This window comes from Pseudophryne corroboree, chromosome 1, assembly GCF_028390025.1.
Source record: "Pseudophryne corroboree isolate aPseCor3 chromosome 1, aPseCor3.hap2, whole genome shotgun sequence".
NCBI classification, from domain to species: Eukaryota; Metazoa; Chordata; class Amphibia; order Anura; family Myobatrachidae; genus Pseudophryne; species Pseudophryne corroboree.
In genome coordinates this window covers 615,957,052-615,980,382 of record NC_086444.1, presented here as the reverse complement: position 1 = coordinate 615,980,382, position 23,331 = coordinate 615,957,052, and the positions used below count along the sequence as shown (strand labels likewise).

The 23,331-nt window shown below is 46.7% G+C and overlaps 1 protein-coding gene across 7 annotated transcripts in view; it reads left to right on the top strand.

Moving 5' to 3' along the window:
- Positions 1-23,331, top strand: part of FCHO1 (FCH and mu domain containing endocytic adaptor 1) — a 325,680-nt gene that overhangs the window by 161,224 nt on the left and 141,125 nt on the right. For all 7 annotated transcript variants that reach the window (XM_063914421.1, XM_063914420.1, XM_063914422.1 and 4 more), the window contains one exon: positions 18,502-18,598. In XM_063914421.1, coding sequence (XP_063770491.1) covers positions 18,502-18,598 — 97 coding nt within the window. The remainder of the gene's footprint in view (positions 1-18,501; positions 18,599-23,331) is intronic.

Here is a 23,331-nt window from a genome sequence, read left to right as displayed (position 1 = left end):
ACATGAGACGGCCGGACAATCAATTAGTGCCTGTCCAGGCGCCTCAAACACCGTCAGGGGCTGTAAAACGCCCTTTGCCTCAGTCGGTCGACACAGACCCAGACACAGGCACTGATTCCAGTGGCGACGGTGACGAATCAACCGTTTTTTCCAGTAGGGCCACACGTTATATGATTTTGGCAATGAAGGAGGCGTTACATTTAGCTGATACTACAGGTACCACTAAACAGGGTATTATGTGGGGTGTGAAAAAACTACCTATAGTTTTTCCTGAATCAGAAGAACTAAATGAGGTGTGTGATGAAGCGTGGGTTGCCCCCGATAAAAAGATGCTAATTTCAAAGAAGTTATTGGCTTTATACCCTTTCCCGCCAGAGGTTAGGGCGCGCTGGGAAACACCTCCTAGGGTGGACAAGGCGCTCACACGCTTATCTAAACAAGTGGCGTTACCCTCTCCTGAGACGGCCGCACTTAAAGATCCAGTAGATAGGAGGATGGAAAATATCCAAAAAAGTATATACACACATACAGGTGTTATACTACGACCAGCTATAGCGACAGCCTGGATGTGCAGTGCTGGAGTAGCTTGGTCAGAGTCCCTGATTGAAAATATTGATACCCTGGATAGGGACAATGTTTTACTGTCTTTAGAGCAAATAAAGGATACATTTCTTTATATGCGTGATGCACAGAGGGATATCTGCACACTGGCATCACGGGTAAGTGCTATGTCCATTTCGGCCAGAAGAAGTTTATGGACGCGACAGTGGTCAGGCGATGCGGACTCAAAACGGCATATGGAAGTTTTGCCGTATAAAGGGGAGGAGTTATTTGGAGTCGGTCTATCGGATTTGGTGGCCACGGCTACAGCCGGGAAATCCACCTTTTTACCTCAAGTTACTCCCCAACAGAAAAAGACACCGACTTTTCAACCGCAGCCCTTTCGTTCCTTTAAAAACAAGAGAGCAAAGGGATATTCATATCTGCCACGAGGCAGAGGAAGGGGGAAGAGACAGCAACAGGCAGCTCCTTCCCAGGAACAGAAGCCCTCCCCCGCTTCTACAAAAGCCTCAGCATGACGCTGGGGCTTCTCAAGCGGACTCGGGGGCGGTGGGCGGTCGTCTCAAGAATTTCAGCGCGCAGTGGGCTCACTCGCAGGTAGATCCCTGGATCCTGCAGATAATATCTCAGGGATACAGGTTGGAACTAGAGACAGATCCACCTCGCCGTTTCCTGAAGTCTGCTTTACCAACGTCCCCCTCCGAAAGGGGGACGGTCTTGGAAGCCATTCACAAGCTGTACTCTCAGCAGGTGATAGTCAAGGTACCTCTTCTACAACAAGGAAAGGGGTATTATTCCACTCTATTTGTGGTACCGAAGCCGGATGGCTCGGTAAGACCTATTCTAAATCTGAAGTCATTGAACCTGTACATAAAGAAGTTCAAGTTCAAGATGGAGTCACTCAGAGCAGTGATAGCGAACCTGGAAGAAGGGGACTTTATGGTATCCTTGGACATCAAGGATGCGTACCTCCACGTTCCAATTTACCCCTCACACCAGGGGTACCTCAGGTTCGTCGTACAAAACTGTCACTATCAGTTTCAGACGCTGCCGTTCGGATTGTCCACGGCACCTCGGGTCTTTACAAAGGTAATGGCCGAGATGATGATTCTTCTTCGAAGAAAAGGCGTATTAATTATCCCATACTTGGACGATCTCCTGATAAGGGCAAGGTCCAGAGAACAGCTAGAGATGGGATTAGCACTGTCTCAAGAAGTGCTAAAACAGCACGGGTGGATTCTGAATATTCCAAAATCCCAGTTAATGCCAACAACTCGTCTGCTGTTCCTAGGGATGATTCTGGACACGGTTCAGAAAAAGGTTTTTCTCCCGGAGGAAAAAGCCAAGGAGTTATCCGAGCTTGTCAGGAACCTCCTAAAACCAGGAAAGGTGTCTGTACATCAATGCACAAGAGTCCTGGGAAAAATGGTGGCTTCTTACGAAGCAATTCCATTCGGCAGATTCCACGCAAGAATTTTCCAGAGGGATCTGTTGGACAAATGGTCAGGGTCGCATCTTCAGATGCACCAGCGGATAACCCTGTCTCCAAGGACAAGGGTATCTCTTCTGTGGTGGTTGCAGAGTGCTCATCTATTGGAGGGCAGCAGATTCGGCATACAGGATTGGATCCTGGTGACCACGGACGCCAGCCTGAGAGGCTGGGGAGCAGTCACACAAGGAAGAAACTTCCAGGGAGTGTGGACGAGCCTGGAAACGTCTCTTCACATAAACATTCTGGAACTAAGAGCAATCTACAATGCTCTAAGCCAGGCAGAACCTCTGCTTCAGGGAAAACCGGTGTTGATCCAGTCGGACAACATCACGGCAGTCGCCCATGTGAACAGACAGGGCGGCACAAGAAGCAGGAGTGCAATGGCAGAAGCTGCAAGGATTCTTCGCTGGGCAGAGAATCATGTGATAGCACTGTCAGCAGTGTTCATCCCGGGAGTGGACAACTGGGAAGCAGACTTCCTCAGCAGACACGACCTTCACCCGGGAGAGTGGGGACTTCATCCAGAAGTCTTCCACATGCTGGTAACCCGTTGGGAAAGACCAATGGTGGACATGATGGCGTCTCGCCTCAACAAAAAACTGGACAGGTATTGCGCCAGGTCAAGAGATCCGCAGGCAATAGCTGTGGACGCGCTGGTAACGCCTTGGGTGTACCAGTCGGTGTATGTGTTTCCTCCTCTGCCTCTCATACCAAAAGTATTGAGAATTATACGGCAAAGAGGCGTAAGAACGATACTAGTGGTTCCGGATTGGCCAAGAAGGACTTGGTACCCGGAACTTCAAGAGATGATCACGGAAGATCCGTGGCCTCTACCTCTAAGGAGGGACTTGCTTCAGCAGGGTCCCTGTCTGTTTCAAGACTTACCGCGGCTGCGTTTGACGGCATGGCGGTTGAACGCCGGATCCTAAAGGAAAAAGGCATGCCGGAAGAAGTCATTCCTACTTTGATTAAAGCAAGGAAGGAAGTAACCGTGCAACATTATCACCGCATTTGGCGAAAATATGTTGCGTGGTGCGAGGATCGGAGTGCTCCGACGGAGGAATTTCATCTGGGTCGATTCCTACATTTCCTGCAATCAGGATTGTCTATGGGTCTCAAATTGGGATCTATTAAGGTTCAAATTTCGGCCCTGTCGATTTTCTTCCAGAAAGAATTGGCTTCAGTCCCTGAAGTCCAGACTTTTGTTAAGGGAGTGCTGCATATACAGCCTCCTGTGGTGCCTCCAGTGGCACCGTGGGATCTCAATGTGGTTTTGGATTTTCTAAAATCTCATTGGTTTGAACCACTAAAAAATGTGGATTTGAAATATCTCACATGGAAAGTGACCATGCTACTAGCCCTGGCTTCGGCCAGGAGAGTGTCAGAACTGGCAGCTTTATCTTACAAAAGCCCATATCTGATTTTCCATTCGGACAGGGCGGAACTGCGGACTCGTCCGCATTTTCTCCCTAAGGTGGTGTCAGCATTTCATCTGAACCAGCCTATTGTAGTGCCTGCGGCTACAAGTGACTTGGAGGACTCCAAGTTACTGGACGTTGTCAGAGCATTGAAAATATATATTGCAAGGACAGCTGGAGTCAGAAAATCTGACTCGTTGTTTATATTGTATGCACCCAACAAGATGGGTGCTCCTGCGTCTAAGCAGACGATTGCTCGTTGGATCTGTAGCACAATCCAACTTGCACATTCTGTGGCAGGCCTGCCACAGCCTAAATCTGTAAAGGCCCACTCCACAAGGAAGGTGGGCTCATCTTGGGCGGCTGCCCGAGGGGTCTCGGCATTACAACTTTGCCGAGCAGCTACGTGGTCAGGGGAGAACACGTTTGTAAAATTTTACAAATTTGATACTCTGGCTAAGGAGGACCTGGAGTTCTCTCATTCGGTGCTGCAGAGTCATCCGCACTCTCCCGCCCGTTTGGGAGTTTTGGTATAATCCCCATGGTCCTTTCAGGAACCCCAGCATCCACTAGGACGATAGAGAAAATAAGAATTTACTTACCGATAATTCTATTTCTCGGAGTCCGTAGTGGATGCTGGGCGCCCATCCCAAGTGCGGATTATCTGCAATAATTGTACATAGTTATTGTTAACTAATTCTGGTTATTGTTGTAGGGAGCCATCTTTCAGAGGCTCCTCTGTTATCATACTGTTGACTGGGTTTAGATCACAAGTTGTACGGTGTGATTGGTGTGGCTGGTATGAGTCTTACCCGGGATTCAAAATTCCTCCCTTATTGTGTACGCTCGTCCGGGCACAGTACCTAACTGAGGCTTGGAGGAGGGTCATAGGGGGAGGAGCCAGTGCACACCACCTGATCGGAAAGCTTTACTTTTTGTGCCCTGTCTCCTGCGGAGCCGCTATTCCCCATGGTCCTTTCAGGAACCCCAGCATCCACTACGGACTCCGAGAAATAGAATTATCGGTAAGTAAATTCTTATTATTTTTCATATACTTTATACAGTCAAAACTCTGGCATAAACCTTCGTATTAGTACAAAAGGTGGTTTTTCCGCACTGGTTAGATATTAGACAAAACCTCTTCAGTGATTTCTGTCCGAGACCGACTATGAGATAATTATACACTATGTGTTCATACAGGGTCGGTGGTGATCCCAGAGTCAGTGAAAGTTACATGAAGAATAGAAGAAAAAAAAAAGACTCTTAACTTACAAAATTAGTAGATGATAAAATTTTAACTTTTTTAATTGAAAACCTATTAAAATAAGTGCGACAAACAAGAAGCTAAATAATGATAGACAGTAAATAATGCCTCAGTGAAAATATATATTATTATTATTTTATATAATGTGATGGGAAAAAGCCTGTCCGTTTATACATATAATTTTGGCAGGCTTACTACTCCCATAGTGGTATCCTATATGGTGGCCTTTATGCTGTTAACTCTTATTTTGTATATACAGGTTGAGTATCCCATATCCAAATATTCCGAAATACGGAATATTCCAAAATACAGACTTTTTTTTTTTTTTTTTGAGAAAAAGTTTTTATTGATTTTTAACATTTAACAAGATAGTCGTAAAGCAGGGATTACAGGCATCAAACAATGGCCCATATCGCACTCAATAGCTAAATAACAGTAACAGTATATCTGCATGGAGATAAAAGCGGGAGTGCGGTAGGCCAAACAAATAGGTACGCCTATGCATGAAGAACCACAAAGAGGTGGCAATGCGCATAAAGTATGAACCGTAGCTAAGGGCAGAGGAATATCTCTCAGTGAAACAATACAAACTACAAGAAAAGAGCAATAAGTAAACGTAGCAATAGGAAAAAGAGTGAAAAATGGGGAGAGAAATAGAGGGGGCGGGAAGGGGGGATAGACGGTCGGTCCCAACCGCTGGAGCAGTGCGTCAGGGTAATACAAATTGAATAGGTTATTATGGTAAATTATATTATATAGTAGCTAACGGAGGTTCAGCACCAAAATAAGTCGTCCAGGGAGACCATGTAGCGATAAAGTTGTCTGGGGTGTCACGGAGTATCGCAGTAATGCGTTCTAGTCTATAGGTTTGCCATATAGCGTTTATGGTAGCAGGGACTGTAGGGGGTGACATAGATTTCAGTTAGCCGCAATTTGACATTTGGCCGTACTTAGAATATGCTTAGTTAGCTTCTGTTGTTGGCGAGGAGTGTGAGGGATTGGACGTGAGAGCAGGGAATAGAAAGGTGATATCGGGACTACTAGGCCAAGGATGTTAAAAATAAGTTTATGTACCCTAGTCCAATATCCCTTAATCCGCGGGCAATTCCACCAAATGTGCAGCAGGGTTCCGCGTTGACCACATTGACGCCAACATCCATCCGAGCAGGAGGGATAGATTGAATGAAGGCGCGAAGGCACCAGGAACCAACGGTAGTATAATTTGTAGGCATTTTCTTTAATTCGAACCGATATGGAGCTCATGGAAATTTCCTGCCTGATATCAGACCAATCTTCTGGCGTCAGAGTTTCACCCACCTCCCGTTCCCAAGCCGTCTCATGCGGCTCCTTCAGGGGCAGATTGTGAGCTAACAAAATTTGATATATAGCTGAGAGCAAGCCTTTGGTTGATCGACAGGTGTAACACAGAGATTCAAAGCTCGATTTACCTCCCACGGATGGTGGTCTAGGAGTAGAGGCAAAAAAGTGACGTATCTGTAAGAATTGGTAAAAGGTTAAGCGGGAGGGAGAAACGGGATTGCAGGTCAGCAAATGTGGGGAACGTGTGAAGTGGGGCAATGTCCAGAAGGAAGAGTATATTATGGCTGGTCCATGAATCAAATGCGAGATGGTTCTCACCCGGAGGGAAGCCAGGGTTGTTCCACAGAGGGGTGAGAAGAGAATGGAAGGAACGTAGCTGGTAAAGCCGAGAACAAAGGTCCCAGATGGAAAGGGTAAATCGCACCGTAGGCAACAGAGAGGAAGCGGGGGGGACGACTATTCGGCCGACACCATAGCAAGCTATAGGGGGAATATCTTTGGAGTGTGGCAGCCTCCAAATGTGTCCAGACTCTATGTCCAGGATTATCGTGCCAAAGGACACACGAGGTTAGGTGAGCAGCTCTATAATATTTAAGAAGGTCAGGAACTCCCAAGCCCCCCTCCCGGCGGTACTTCTGAAGGATTCACATCTTCACTCTGGGCTTCCTCCCTGCCCAGATAAATCTGGTAAGATCAGCCTGAAGATTTTTAAGAACTGAAGTGGGGACGTGGATGGGGAGAGTTTGCCATAGGTATAGCAGACGGGGTAGTAAAGTCATCTTAACAGCCGTCATTCGTCCAAACCAGGACAGGATATATTTGTTCCAATTGGTCATGTCATGTTTAATAGAGGATAGTAACCTGGGAAAATTAGCCGCATAGAGACCAGAATAGGACTTATTTAAATAGATGCCCAGGTATTTGAGTTTATCAGCTTGCCAAGTACATGGGAAGGAGGCCTGTAGGAGCCGAAGATCCGGGTCCGCGACATGTAAGGCCAAGATTTCGGTTTTGTCCGAATTAATATTATAATTTGAGAACCGACTGTATGTAGCTACCTCCTCCATCAAATGTGGGAGGGAGGCATGAGGGTCGGTCAAGGTAAGGATAACGTCGTCGGCATACAGTGCAATCTTGTGATTCTGGGTTCCCGACATGATACCAGATATATTACGGTTCAGTCTAATTCTAGCTGCTAACGGCTCCATAATGAGGGCGAAAAGTAGTGGGGAAAGGGGACAGCCTTGTCGGGTGCCGTTTCGTATGGGAAGGGGGTCGGAGGACAGGCCATTGACTAAGATGGAGGCTGAGGGATTCTGATATAGCGATGTGACACCTTTATAAAAGGCCCCATGTAAACCCATATTGAGAAGCGTCTGTTGTTGGAATGGCCAGGCCACCCTGTCAAAAGCCTTCTCTACGTCGAGGGCCACCACCAGAGTCGAGAGAAACTTATCTTGTGCCAAATGGATAAGGTCGATGAGACGCCTGGTGTTATCTGCAGCCTGTCTGCAGGGAATAAAGCCAACCTGGTCGGGGTGGATGAGAGAGGGCAAAAATGGGGCAAGTCTGTTAGCCAAGATTTTAGCGAAGAGCTTCAGGTCGACATTTAGGAGCGAGATAGGTCGATAATTCTTCATCTCCAAAGGATCCCTATCAGGCTTTGGAATGAGGATAAGATTGGCCCTAGTGGTGGCCGCATCGAATGAACCCCCGTCCAGGACTGAGTTAAACAGAGATTGAAGCATGGGGAGTAAAGGGGTTGTACATTTTTTATAATACAGAGCAGTAAAGCCATCAGGGGCTGCGGTGCGGCGTAGCTGTTGAATGGCTGCCGAAATTTCTTCTGTAGAGATGGGGGCATTAAGCGTCGACACGTCCGATTCAGAGAGCTTAGGGAGTTTACAAGAGGATAAATAGTCTCGAAGTTCAGTGACATGAGGAGAGTCAGCGTCCGAAGTGGACGGAAGGTTGTACAGAGCTGTGTAATAGTCCCGAAATTGGGAAGCCATTCGTGTCGGATCAAACGTGGTGGAACCGTCAGCACAGCGTAGAGAGACAATGCGGTTTTGAGTACGTTTCGCTCGAAGTTTCTGGACTAGCAAGGTATCAGCCTTGTCAGACTTCTCGTAGAACCTCTGACGTGCCCACGAGTGCCTTGACTGCCTTGTTGGTGAGAATTTGAGACAACTTCCCCTTAATTGCTAGGAGTTTGGAATAAGTTTTCTTTCTGGGGCGGCGTTGATGCAAAAGGGTCAGGGCAGCCAGTTCTAATTCTAAGTCACGGATCCGTTGTGCTTCAACTTTCCTTTGAGCAGCCGAGAGGCTTATAAGGTGGCCTCGAATGGTGGCCTTATGCGCTTCCCATAACAAGGAGGGAGGGATGTCCGGGGTCGCATTGTCTGCATAATAGTTGTTCAGGGCGGTGGTAATATCGGCAACAGTGCATTTCTTGAGTAGGAGAGATTCATTTAGGCGCCAGAATCGGGTAGGGGGGGTGAGGAAGATGAAATTTTAAGCAGAACAGCTGAGTGATCTGACCAGGAGACGGGGAGCGTCTGAGCACTAAGGAGTTTACGGGTCGTGTCCCGGTCGACAAACACATAGTCAATACGGGTATAGAGGTCATGAGGTGGGGAGTAGTGAGTGAAACCCTTTGCCGAGGGGTACAAAGTTCTCCAACCGTCATACAGATTATAAAGTGATAAGTGTGCTTGTAGACGCTTAGCCAGTTTGGTGGGAGTAGAAGTCGTAGCACCGGGACGAGACCTGTCTTGGACGGGGTCCATAGTAACATTACAGTCTCCACCAATTATAGTCATGCCTGTCGGGAGACGGGAAAGGCTGTAAAAAAAGGCTGTAAAAAGAGAACCCTGCTGCGCATTAGGAGCATATATGGAAGCCAAAACCAGAGGAGCCTGGTTATAGGAGCATGAAAGGATAATGTAGCGGCCCTCGGGATCTGAGATAATATTGTGAACAGTTATAGGGAGGCCTCGACAAATCATAATGGCGGTGCCCCTACGTTTGGCAGGCATGTTTGAATAATAGACGTGTGGAAATTGTTTGCAAGACATGGAGGGGTGTGGGGATTTAAAATGGGTCTCCTGGATCAAAACAATATCAGACTTTCGTCTATTAAATAATTGAATGGCCATGGCTCGTTTGGTGGGAGAGTTAAGGCCGTTAGCATTAACCGAAATAACGTTCAAAGTCATGGTGGGAAGAGGTGCGGGTGACGCAGAGTGGAGGGCGGGGAGGGACCGAACCGACTACGGGGATGGAGAGATGGAGAGGAGGAGAAGGGAAAGAGAGAAAAGGGAAAAGAGTCCGTATAAAAATACAGAAGGGAGAAACCCTTTCCTGTAGAAGGGCCGGGTTTAACAAATAAAGGATAGGCGCCGTCCGGGCGCATCCTTTGGTCAGGGGCGTGGGCTGGTAACAAAACAACAAGGAAGGTGAGGAGAAACATGGGGGGGGAAAGGGTATAGTGAAAGCGACCAAGTGACAGGGGGATAGAGGAAGCTAACAGAGTTGCATTATCGGGACAAATAGGGACAGTGTGAGCGCCAGAAACATAATGAGGGGACAGAAGAGAACATGCGATTATATCAGATATTAAACAGACATCGATCTTACCGGGATAATATGAATAAAAACAGATAAACACCAAGCTAATCAGAGACAAACATGAAAACGAGCTTTAGAAATAAAAAGCTAGGTGACTCTCGCGTGTCGTCGAGTGGACAGCACCGCCCATGGCGTCACAACCACCAGGCCACACGTAGAGTATGAAAAACAAATGTGAATACATAGCAAATTGAAATGAGAGAGAGATCAGAAACCATAGAAATCACATTTAACAAAAGTTGAGTCATGAGGTATCTGCGAATGTTCAAGTGGAAGACCATTACGGGGCTGGGGCCCTCGGGCCCGAGACAGAGGACGACAACTGATCCCGGATCGACTCAGGGAGATCCTCAAAAATGCCAAGAGTCTTAAGCAAATCAGCCCCTTGCGTCGGGGTCTTGACTGCAAACGCCGTCCCATTCTGTGTAACCTGCATTTGAAAAGGGAAGCCCCACTTGTATTTAATGGAGTGGGCTCGAAGCACCTTGGTTATATGGACGAGATCTCTGCGCTTTTTGAGGGTGGAGGGGGCAAGATCCTGGAAAAGCTGCAACTGGGAGCCGGCATAAGAGACCAGCGGTGATCCCCTGGCCGCCAGCATGATTCGTTCTTTGGTAGCATAGTAATGGAAACGTATAATTACATCACGTGGTGGTTGAGTCGGGGGCGGTCTAGGTCGAAGGGCCCTATGGGCACGGTCCAGCTGGAGAAGGGCCTCTGAGGCATCCGGAACTATTTGTAGAAAAAGGTTCTCTAGGTATTCGGGGAGAGAGTCGGAGGACACGCTTTCAGGGATATTGCGAACTCGTATATTGTTCTGGCGATTGTCAATATCTTCTAGGTGGTCTCTGTACGCTTCCATATCAGCCCGAATGTCCAAGAGTTCCTGTTCAACCACCGTCTGAAACTGGCAAACGTCATCCACCTTGCGTTCCAGCGTGTCCGTGCGGGAGCCCAGGTCGGCTATTTCGGACCTGAACTCAGTTAAAACTGACCTCATTTCCGACTGGATTGTTTTCTTAACAATAGCCACAATATCCTGAGTGGTTAGTGGGACACTGGAGTTGGCGACGTCAGCAGAATCAAAGGATTGTTCAATTGACGGCGAGCTCCGGGTAGAAGAGCCGGCTTTCTCCCAGGCACGCAGGATACTAGGTTTAGGTGTCTGAGAGTTCTTGCGATTCTTTTGAGACATTGTAAACACAGAGCCCCGTATCAATATAGTAGAATAATGCGATATATACGGCAGGACCCCCTGTCACTACGTGGTCGCTATGATTAGGGAGACATGAGCCTCATGTGGCTCACCGGGTGGTTAGAGAGGTTTAGTAACAGCGTGTGGGTCACCCCAGTGGGGAGCGCATGAAGCAGGATCAGTCCATACGTCCGCAATACGGTTCGCAGCTAACTCCGCAACCAGCCACTGAGCCCGGGACAGCCAAGCGGGCGCTAGCTCCCAAGGAGCGGATGCCACAGTAGGCGGGGAGGGCAGCCAGGGGCGTGCAAGGTGGATCAGGCGCCTATCCTGTTTCGGAGGCCCGCAGAGACCCAAGCAGAGGGTCCCAGGTAATGGAGGCTACCTGCGGCTGACAGGGAGGGACCTCCACCCCAGGCTAAAGCAAAGTGGGGATAGGCTGTGAATGTGGCCCAGCAGAGATGGCTCCCCTACCACTGGACCCGTTTATGGTGGCGCCAGGGCGGTCCGCAGCTGCGTATAGCGGGGCCCCAGTGGGAGCAGGAGACCGGCAGTGTAATTCAAGGGGAGGGAGGCCCTCGGTTCCGTATCTCTGGAGCGCAGGCTCCCCCAGGCACAAAGCACAAAGTGCTGGGTCGTGTTGGGCCCGGGGATCGCGGGCCGCCGGCTCCACTAGGCCGCAGTTCGCGGGAGCAGGGTGCAGAGGTCGCGGGTCCCGCGGCAGACAGCGGGCTGCTCGAGGACTCACCCGTGAGGCAGGAGGGCGTCCAGCGCTCGGTCCGGCAGATGGGAGGCGGAGATGTTGAAAGAAGACCGCAGGAGGATCCGGCAAGATGGCCGCTGTGCGTCTCTCCCGATGGACACGCTGGTCGCAGGTCGTCAGCCCCCGGGATGGTAAGTAGGGCCGGGATGTCGGGGGAGCCTCCAGGCAGTGCACAGCGGCAGCGGAGGGTCCGATAGGCAGAACAAACGGCCGGCGGGCGGGTCCACGTCCCCGGGGGTCAGCACTGGCACTCTTTCAAGATGGCCGCCGTCGTCGAGCCGCAGCCGGTCCGGACCGGCAGGCACGTTGGTTCAGGAGTCCCCCGGAGTGAAGCGCAGCTCTCCTACAGTCCCATTGAGGGACGCACCCCGCTGGATGGTGTAATGCGGGCCGCCCGGCCGCCTACCGTGTCTGCGCGGCTCTCCTCGCCTCCCCCAATATGGCCGCCGATACCAGATCCCTCCGGACACCCCGCGGCTCCGTCCAGCGTTCGGCTCCAGGGGCCTGTGAGTGCTATTTCCAGTTCTCGGAGCGAGTCCTCGGGGAGGACGGGAGAGCGCAGACAACCAGGGCGCTGAACGCCGCGCGGCTCCCGCAGATCCGTCATGTCCGGCTGGTAGGGGTATAAAATCGAGGCCCCGGCTTCTGTGGGAGATGAAGGCCGCAACCCGCAGGTGCAAGTAAAAACCTGCTCCCCGGCTCCGCAACTTCCTCACTCCGATTGCCCTGGGTTAGGGATGTGACAACTGGGCACTAGCAGCCCCAGCACCGCTGATATCTTCAATATATATAGGCTTTCAGCAGGAGCTCACCCAATACACCTCTGCTCTCTCAGGCTGCAAGCCACGCCCCTCCAATACGGACTTTTTTGAGTGAGAGTGAGATAGTGAAACCTTTGTTTTCTGATGGCTCAATGTACACAAACTTTGTTTAATACACAGTTATTAAAAATATTGTATTAAATGACCTTCAGGCTGTGTGTATAAGGTGTATATGAAACATAAATGAATTGTGTGAATGTAGACACACTTTGTTTAATGCACAAAGTTATAAAAAATATTGGCTAAAATTACCTTCAGGCTGTGTGTATAAGGTGTATATAAAACATAAATGTATTCTGTGCTTAGATTAAGGTCCCATCACCATGATATCTCATTATGGTATGCAATTATTCCAAAATACGGAAAAATCTGATATCCAAAATACCTCTGGTCCCAAGCATTTTGGATAAGGGATACAATTACAAAAATATTGTTTTGTTGCCTTGTGTGGTGTTTGCTTACCATCTGTTCTTATGTTTAACAGAGGTGTCACCATAGGGCTTTTTATTCTGCAGAATATTCAGTGACTACTATTCTGCTAGAGATAAAATATTAAAAAGTTTCTTCATAAAAAAATATTATATTACTATTGTATCAGCAGTTAGCAATTGCAGAAATTGACCAATGAAACAAGTATGCAAGAGTTTTAATGCCCATTTGTTCCTGAGCTGCTCATACTGATTTATCACCTCCTTGTATTTACCACGCAAAAAATTATTCTGATAGCGTGAACACATTTTTGGCACCCAATTGCCTATTGTGTTTACAAATACCAAAAATAAATTATTTGATAGGTATTGTCGAAGTCAAAAATATTACATAGAAAGAAACATACAAACTCTACACACATATAAGTCGCTATACTTGCAAATACATGCAGCGAGCACAGCAATATATGGTAACACACGCATTTACACGGACATGCCACAGAGATGGATTCAACACTTATTTCATACAGTACATAATTATAATAATATCAAGCGCCAGACATGGTGATTTAAAATTATATAATGAAGTAATGTCATGTATGTGTATTATTTGAACGAAGCAAGATACACCTGTCATATTTTGTATTTAAGCAACCAGATTAATGTGTAGATTCATTTGATACTTGTTATTAAGTTGTAGGACATTGCAACAAATAGTTATGATTAAATGTATGAAAGCTAAAATCACTCTATTAGTACAATGGACAGGAAACTCAGGCCAGCCCCCTCAGACGTCCCCCAAGGCTGAACCTGTTCAGCACACGAACAAACCAGTGACTCATCATGAATGAGAAAGTCCCCTCCCCCAAAAACTAGATAACACATTGCTGATCACACAGGAGGTAGTTGCTGATCTGTCCCAGACGATGGAGATGCTGTCTGCCCAGTTCCTGCATGGTTTTACAGAGAGGGAGAGAGTGATATGGAGAGACGAATTTATATGAGAAAGATAATGGTATTGTATGATGGCCTGTAACTGTATGTATTGCTTACTGTATAAATTGTAATCATGTAATTATGTGTGTACTGTACATTGTGATATATTGAATACATATCCTTTTAATAACAAATATATACATCAATGAGCTTTGGAACTCAGATAATGTGTGGGTGTATTGTTTTCTCTTATGGGATTCAGTGCTTTGCTATGTATAGCGCACATTCATGGCACATGGTAGTAAGAGGTGCAGGCGTTTACAATATATATTAGAGCGGGCATTTTAAATATTTGTTAGAAAGCAATTTTGCATTTACAGTATAGCTGGAGAAAATATGAAGAAAAAAGTGAGGGAAAAAGGAACTATTCCTTCTGCTGTTCAACAAGTGTGTTTACTGCACCTGGTATTCCTTGGTAGGGAATAGGGAACACCAATTTTTTAAGTTAAGAGTGCCCCAACACAGAGTCTTTATTTTTCTTCTATTCTTCATAAACCTTAGTATGACAGGAAAGTTTCTGCCTCAACCCACTGCACGTCAGTGGTTTTCCTGTACATGCAACCAAAGTGGCATTTTGAGCTACACAGAACTTTCTCTTGTGACTTCCTAAGCCTGGAGAGGATGATCAAAGGAGCTATGCATGTACAGTAGGGGGTCGGGGGGTCAGAAGGATCTACTTATAGCAATGGTCTCCAACCTTAATTGGGTGTGAGCTACTCGAGAAAAAAATTAAACCTACTAAAGAGCTACTAATTTATTTAAAAAATAAATAAATAATCTGACTAATAACCAAAAATTGAAGGTCATTTAATGAAAATCAAATAAACGTTTTCTAAAAAGACAACAGTACATTTAATTAATACAGTGATATTGTTGCAAATCCTGTGACACATTATGCCACATATCACAATGCTCCTGACACATTATGCCACACACCGTAAAGTCTGTGACGCATTACGCCACACGCCACAATGCTCGCGATACATTATGCCACACACCATAATGCCCATTATACATTATGCCCCACAGTAAGTCTTCCAATTACTTTTAAATTACCAGCTTTTTGCCAGGGGTTTCATTCTCTGGGTTCCATGCTTGTTGCCAGGGGTTTCATGCTTTGGGTGTCACACTCGTCACCACGGGGGATTATGCTCGTTGACCTCTAGCAGCTGGAGGAATGCGGGGGGCTGGGGGGGGGGATTCAATTACGGACTCTTTCTGAGGTCCGGCAGCAGCAGCCCCAGGGGTTGAGCTACAGCTACTTTGATTGCTGGAACAGGCCCTGAATGTTGTAGTATTTTATATTTTAAAATACAGATATGTCCTCTTACATCTTTTCTGCAGTCATAGCAAGCAGACTTTCTTTGCACCCCGTGACAATCTTCTAGCATCAGGCTTTTATTTTTGCCAAAAATGCATCTTAGTCTCAATACAATACACAAGTGTCATTTATCAAATTAATCAGCGCAGTCTCCTCTTGCATCCTAGTCGCATTGCATTGCGAATATGATGCATTTTTGGCAAAAGATGCCTGCCGTTAGCAGAGTTGCACAGAACCTGCTGGCTTTCTCTCATCAGGCATCTTGCACTGCATGGCGTATTTAGGCTAGATGTGTGACAAATCGGTAATCAACAAAATCCCCTCTTTTACAGTTTACTAGCTCCGTAGAGAAGCTTCTTGATTTTGCTCTAAAGTATGCTACAACTCTGGGCACTCATTATTTGTTCTGTTAGAGGATACAGAAATAGCTTTCCATAAGGTTGACTGGTCAGTAATGGAGCAGATAAGAAAACCTTTTTGATTACAGAACAAATGCCTCTCCTGGATAATGTCATTATGTAAAAGGGGTGTAGTATGGCTGACCGCCGGTCAGCTTACCGACGCCGGGATCCCGGCAGCATGCCGACGCCGGGATCCCGGTGGGGAGGGGTGAGTGCAGCAAGCCCCTTGCGGGCTCGGTGGCGACCTGCGGTCGCCGCGGATTCTATTCCCACTCTATGGGTGTCGTGGACACCCACGAGTGGAAATAATCCCTGTTGGTCGGCATGCCGACCATCGGGATACTGAGCCGGCGGGATGGTGGAGGAGGTCCTGTGACTGTCGGTCAGCAGACCGGCGGTCACATGAATACCACCCATGTAAAAGCCCTCAGTGTGTGTCTGAGGTAACGACGCTTTCTTCTACATTTAAAATAAAGAACAGTAGTAGACTAAGCGACTCCCCACCATTTTCATTTTACCAACTAAAACCATTTCTAGTGTGAGAAGAAAAATTCTAGCTGTCTACCTTTTAGAATAAACTGAGAAGTCCCATGACCCCAATAGCTTTCTACCACGATATGAGGTCGCTGTTTTGAAGCACATCACATCCCATTGTTTGAGACACCGTTTCTAAGAACATTGGAGATACTTTTTATGCTTAACTGAATATCTTAATATCTAGTAGAAGGGCAACCCCGCTCCTTTTTAAACCTAGACACTTTTCATGGTTCAGTATTAATGAAATTAGTACTACCAAAATTTCCTATCCAAATATCTAATACTTTACATCTATCTAGAAGGACCTGAAATGTCCAATACTACATAGGTACGCCATTGAAAAGAGACCAGTATAAGGGAACTGCATAGACAAACTGATTAAAATAGGTAACAAATGTAAGTTGGGATATGTGGGAGGCAGATCTTGGGAAACCTGTCTGATGTGGAGTGGTCTCGCATGTTGGGAAGTATTGGAGATGCAACGGCCTATGCCATGTTCCAGAATATTAATTTACACATTCACTATAGGCTTTACTGCACGCTGGACGGCATACTCCATGTGGGCATTCGAGAGTGCCTCCATGTCTCTATCGGCTGTTATTTCTGGCTGCTCAGGAATGGCTTACTTTTGGGGATGAGGCTGGGGTTTGCATACATCATACATTACCTGCATTTTTTTGTATACAAATATGTATTTGGTCTGGTGACTAGCTAAAGTTATCATTGCCAGGTCTTGGTTGGCAAGAAGGACTCTTGTGAATAATTGGAAAATGTTGGTCAATACCGTTATGCAATATGAGAGATTCAGTACACCAGTTGCAATGCGCCACTCAAGTAACATAAAATATGGGTGCCCAGGTATACTGCTAGGTTTGTCCATCCATCTGCTGTAGTGGTTACTAATTTAAAACCTATTCCTTTTAATACTTCTAAAATATATTTATACTTTATTTTTTTACTATATTGCTCTAAAAGGGCTTAAACTTAAGTGTATTTACAGTTTTTAATAAATTAAATTTTTTATACATTTAAACGATTTCATTGTCACGTGCCAGTCAGCCACCAAAAGGGATTGACTACTCCCACGCTGGGTTCCTAAGTGCACCAAGAAGAGAACTTTATCTCTTCATTTTTTATCTTTCCAGAAGATCAGGTAGTCTAGTTTTATTTTACAATACATATTTAACAATACTCTTAGCTGTGTCAATAACCTTTGATCGAGCCAGACAACATGGCACTCTCATTTTACCATTTCTGAAGTCCTGTCAGCATGTATTGCTTCCTACATTAAATGTCATACTTAACATGGGAAATCCTTTTTTCCCAACAGGTTTAAATAACATGTACAGTATGCATCAATTTGCTGTGAACGCCTGAAAACTTGTCACCCAATTATTTTAAAAAGTTAGAAGATACAGTACAAAGATATACAGTGTTAGTTGTCTCAATACAACCTGTACTATGAAGTTTTAAGTACCTGAATCCACATGGTGGCAGTATAACTAAAGAAACTTTCATCTGCAGAAAATATTACATCTGAAATCAGGGCTTCCTTTATATATATATATATATATATATATATATATATATATATATATATATATATATATATATATATATATATATATTCATATTCTTTTACGAAGCCAATCCAGAACGTTTCTCATCAAAAAATTGCAAAATGTAAGCAGTAGATCACAAGATCCTGTTACACATTTAACTAAAAACTGGGACATATAAATTCACCTATCACTGTTGATTGCCACCCATAGGGCCTGATATGGAGTGGTTTTTTTTTTTATTTTAAATATTTTAAATACCAGACAAACCCTTTATGGATTTATATGCTGTCCTACCCAGCACACTGGGTTTTGCCTTGAATAAACTTGCCGCTTACTTTTTTAACTAAAGTTTTTGCCGTTTTGTGTCTGTTTGTTTGTCTTGAGGGCATCAAAAATGTAGCTCACAAAATCTTTCCATAACCCAAACTTTAAAAAAGGATAAATCAAAACAAGCAATCATACTGTATGTAATTTATGCAACCTGCTAAAGAATAAATTGCCTGTTCACTGTTAAAGGAAGACCTGTAAGCCTTGTACAGCTAAGCTGTAATAATCAATTTGCAGACACCCTCCTTTTCTCTTGAGTCTCGCACATTCCTTTCGTCATCATTCATTTTTTGGGGGGACTTTATCACAGTCGGTTATTATTTTGTCCTGGCACAGTGTATTGCCTTCAGGACAGCAATCTTTACACTGTTTGCTAGGTTCCTCTCATATTATCTTGCTTTCCTTTTACCCTCGGCTTATAGTTGAGAACGGTTTCTCTCATACAAAGTTTCTGCATTTTCTCAGGTTCAGGAAGAGTTCAAACATAACATGGAAAATGTGGCCATAGAGAAGCTGATCAGGAAATTTGCAGAGAGTAATGGGACAGGAACAGAGCGGCCTGGTAAGAAAGTCATGTTTTATAGAAGTGGCAGTGATTGACTAGAAATCAGTGCTAAATAGGCTGCTGAAAATTTAGAAAGACATATGGGCCCATTTCTAAAACAATATTTGCAGCATTTTCCTCAAACACCCATTTTTGGGGGTTAACCGCAAGTATTAAGTATCCCCCGAATGTATGTAACATAGACCGCAGCAGATATCTCCTATACCTGCTGTGATCCCTCCATTCCTGCCGGCTGCCGCATCCCCTATAGGTTTTTATGGGGGATGCGATGCTGCCAGATTTATCAATTTCCGGAATGCTCTTGGAGCTTCTGCCCTGCGGGTGCTTTATTAATACATCCAGCTGAAGTGGGTTTTAATATTATGCCCAGATCACGTTGATTATCAATAATTGATAAATGGGCCCTGTAGTCGTTAGTTCATGGATTACCAACCATCCATAGCTGTCTATTACTAAGCCTTGGGTGGAGATAAAGTGGACGGAGATAAAGTCCCAACCAACCAGCTCCTAACTGTCATTTTTCAAACCCAGCCTGTGACATGGCAGTTAGGAGCTGATTGGCTGGTACTTTATCTCCATCCCCTTTTTCTCTAACGTCCTAGTGGATGCTGGGAACTCCGTAAGGACCATGGGGAATAGCGGGCTCCGAAGGAGGCTGGGCACTCTAGAAAGATCTTAGACTACCTGGTGTGCACTGGCTCCTCCCACTATGACCCTCCTCCAAGCCTCAGTTAGATTTCGTGCCCGGCCGAGGTTGGATGCACACTAGGGGCTCTCCTGAGCTCTTAGAAAATTATAGTCTTAGAATTTGTTTTTTCTCTAACGTCCTAAGTGGATGCTGGGGACTCCGTCAGGACCATGGGGAATAGCGGCTCCGCAGGAGACAGGGCACAAAAATAAAGCTTTAGGATTAGGTGGTGTGTACTGGCTCCTCCCCCTATGACCCTCCTCCAAGCCTCAGTTAGGTTTTTGTGCCCGTCCGAGCAGGGTGCAATCTAGGTGGCTCTCTTAAAGAGCTGCTTAGAAAAAGTTTTTTAGGTTTTTTATTTTCAGTGAGTCCTGCTGGCAACAGGCTCACTGCATCGAGGGACTTAGGGGAGAGAATTTCAACTCACCTGCGTGCAGGATGGATTGGATTCTTAGGCTACTGGACACCATTAGCTCCAGAGGGAGTCGGAACACAGGTCTCACCCTGGGGTTCGTCCCGGAGCCGCGCCGCCGACCCCCCTTACAGATGCTGAAGATTGAAGGTCCGGAAACAGGCGGCAGAAGGCTCTTCAGTCTTCATGAAGGTAGCGCACAGCACTGCAGCTGTGCGCCATTGTTGTCACACACTTCACACCAAGCGGTCACGGAGGGTGCAGGGCGCTGCTGGGGGCGCCCTGGGCAGCAATATTTTAATACCTTAAGGCAAAAGAATACATCACATATAGCCATTAAGGCTATATGTATGTATTTAACCCATGCCAGTTATCTAAATCTACGGGAGGAAAGCCCGCCGAAATAGGGGGCGGGGCTTATTCTCCTCAGCACACAGCGCCATTTTCCTGCTCAGCTCCGCTGTGAGGAAGGCTCCCAGGACTCTCCCCTGCACTGCACTACAGAAACAGGGTAAAACAGAGAGGGGGGGCATTTTTTGGCGATATATTGGATATATTTAAGCTGCTATAAGGAACAACACTTATATAAGGTTGTTCCCATATATATTATAGCGCTTGGGTGTGTGCTGGCAAACTCTCCCTCTGTCTCCCCAAAGGGCTAGTGGGGTCCTGTCTTCGATAAGAGCATTCCCTGTGTGTCTGCTGTGTGTCGGTACGTGTGTGTCGACATGTATGAGGACGATGTTGGCGTGGAGGCAGAGCAATTGCCGATAATGGTGATGTCACCCCCCAGGGAGTCGACACCGGAATGGATGGCTTTGTTTATGGAATTACGTGATAATGTCAGCACATTACAGAAATCAGTTGACGACATGAGACGGCCGGCAAACCAGTTAGTACCTGCCCAGGCGTCTCAGACACCGTCAGGGGCTGTAAAGCGCCCTTTACCTCAGTCGGTCGACACAGACCCAGACACAGACACTGAATCTAGTGTCGACGGTGATGAAACAAACGTATTTTCAAGTAGGGCCACACGTTATATGATCACGGCAATGAAGGAGGCTTTGCATATCTCTGATGCTGCAAGTACCACAAAAAGGGGTATTATGTGGGGGGTGAAAAAACTACCTGTAGTTTTTCCTGAATCAGAGGAATTAAATGATGTATGTGATGAAGCGTGGTTTAACCCAGATAGAAAAATGCTAATTTCAAAAAAGTTATTAGCATTATACCCTTTCCCGCCAGAGGTTAGGGCGCGCTGGGAAACACCCCCTAGGGTGGATAAGGCGCTCACACGCTTATCAAAACAAGTGGCGTTACCGTCTCCTGATACGGCCGCCCTCAAGGATCCAGCGGATAGGAGACTGGAAACTACCCTAAAAAGTATATACACACATACTGGTGTTATACTGCGACCGGCCATCGCCTCAGCCTGGATGTGCAGTGCTGGGGTCGTCTGGTTGGATTCCCTGACTGAAAATATCGATACCCTGGATAGGGACAGTATTTTATTGACTATAGAGCAATTAAAGGATGCTTTCCTTTTATATGCGAGATGCGCAGAGAGATATTTGCACTCTGGCATCGAGAGTAAATGCGATGTCCATATCTGCCAGAAGGAGTTTATGGACGCGACAGTGGTCAGGTGATGCGGATTCCAAACGACATATGGAAGTATTGCCGTATAAAGGGGAGGAATTATTTGGCGTCGGTCTATCGGATCTGGTGGCCACGGCAACTGCCGGAAAATCCAGTTTTTTACCTCAGACCCCCTCCCAACAGAAAAAGACACCGTCTTTTCAGCCGCAGTCCTTTCGTTCCTATAAGAACAAGCGGACAAAAGGACAGTCATATCTGCCTCGGGGCAGAGGAAGGGGTAAGAGAGGGCAGCAAGCAGCCCCTGCCCAGGAACAGAAGCCCTCCCAGGGTTCTGCAAAGCCCTCAGCATGACGCTGGGGCCTTACAAGCGGACTCAGGAACGGTGGGGGGTCGACTCAAGAATTTCAGCGCACAGTGGGCTTGCTCACAGGTGGACCCCTGGATTCTGCAGGTAGTATCTCAGGGTTACAGGTTGGAATTCGAGAAGTCTCCCCCTCGCCGGTTCCTAAAGTCTGCTTTGCCAACGTCTCCCTCAGACAGGGCGACGGTATTGGAAGCCATTCACAAGCTGTTTGCTCAGCAGGTGATAGTCAAGGTACCCCTCCTACAACAGGGAAAGGGGTATTACTCCACACTATTTGTGGTACCGAAGCCGGACGGCTCGGTAAGACCTATTCTAAATCTGAAATCTTTGAACCTGTACATACAAAAATTCAAGTTCAAGATGGAGTCACTCAGAGCAGTGATAGCGAATCTGGAAGAAGGGGACTTTATGGTGTCCCTGGACATAAAGGATGCTTACCTGCATGTCCCAATTTGCCCTTCACATCAAGGGTACCTCAGGTTCGTGGTGCAAAACTGTCATTATCAGTTTCAGACGCTGCCGTTTGGATTGTCCACGGCACCTCGGGTCTTTACCAAGGTAATGGCCGAAATGATGATTCTTCTGCGAAGAAGAGGCGTATTAATTATCCCTTACTTGGACGATCTCCTGATAAGGGCAAGGTCCACAGAACAGCTGGAGGACGGAGTAGCACTAACCCAAGTAGTGCTGCAACAACACGGGTGGATTCTGAATTTTCCAAAATCTCAGTTGACCTTGACAACACGTCTGCTGTTCCTGGGAATGATTCTGGACACGGTTCAGAAAAAGGTGTTTCTTCCGGAGGAGAAAGCCAGGGAGTTATCCGAACTTGTCAGGAACCTCCTAAAACCAGGGACAGTGTCTGTGCATCAATGCACAAGAGTCCTGGGAAAGATGGCTTCTTACGAAGCGATTCCATTCGGCAGATTCCACGCACGAACTTTTCAGTGGGATCTGCTGGACAAATGGTCCGGATCGCATCTGCAGATGCATCAGCGGATAACCTTATCGCCACGGACAAGGGTGTCTCTTCTGTGGTGGTTGCAGAGTGCTCATCTGTTAGAGGGCCGCAGATTCGGCATACAGGACTGGGTCCTGGTGACCACGGATGCCAGTCTAAGAGGCTGGGGAGCGGTCACACAAGGAAGAAACTTCCAGGAAGTATGGTCAAGCCTGGAGATGTCTCTTCACATAAATATACTGGAGCTAAGAGCGATTTACAATGCTCTAAGTCTGGCAAAACCCCTGCTTCAGGGTCAGCCGGTGTTGATCCAGTCGCCCACGTAAACAGACAGGGCGGCACAAGAAGCAGGACAGCAATGGCAGAAGCTGCAAGGATTCTTCGCTGGGCGGAAGATCATGTGATAGCACTGTCAGCAGTATTCATTCCGGGAGTGGACAACTGGGAAGCAGACTTCCTCAGCAGACACGATCTACACCCGGGAGAGTGGGGACTTCATCCAGAAGTCTTCCACATGATTGTGAACCGTTGGGAAAAACCAATGGTGGATATGATGGCGTCCCGCCTCAACAAAAAACTGGACAGGTATTGCGCCAGGTCAAGAGACCCTCAGGCAATAGCTGTGGACGCTCTGGTAACACCGTGGGTGTTCCAGTCAGTGTATGTGTTCCCTCCTCTGCCTCTCATACCAAAGGTACTGAGAATT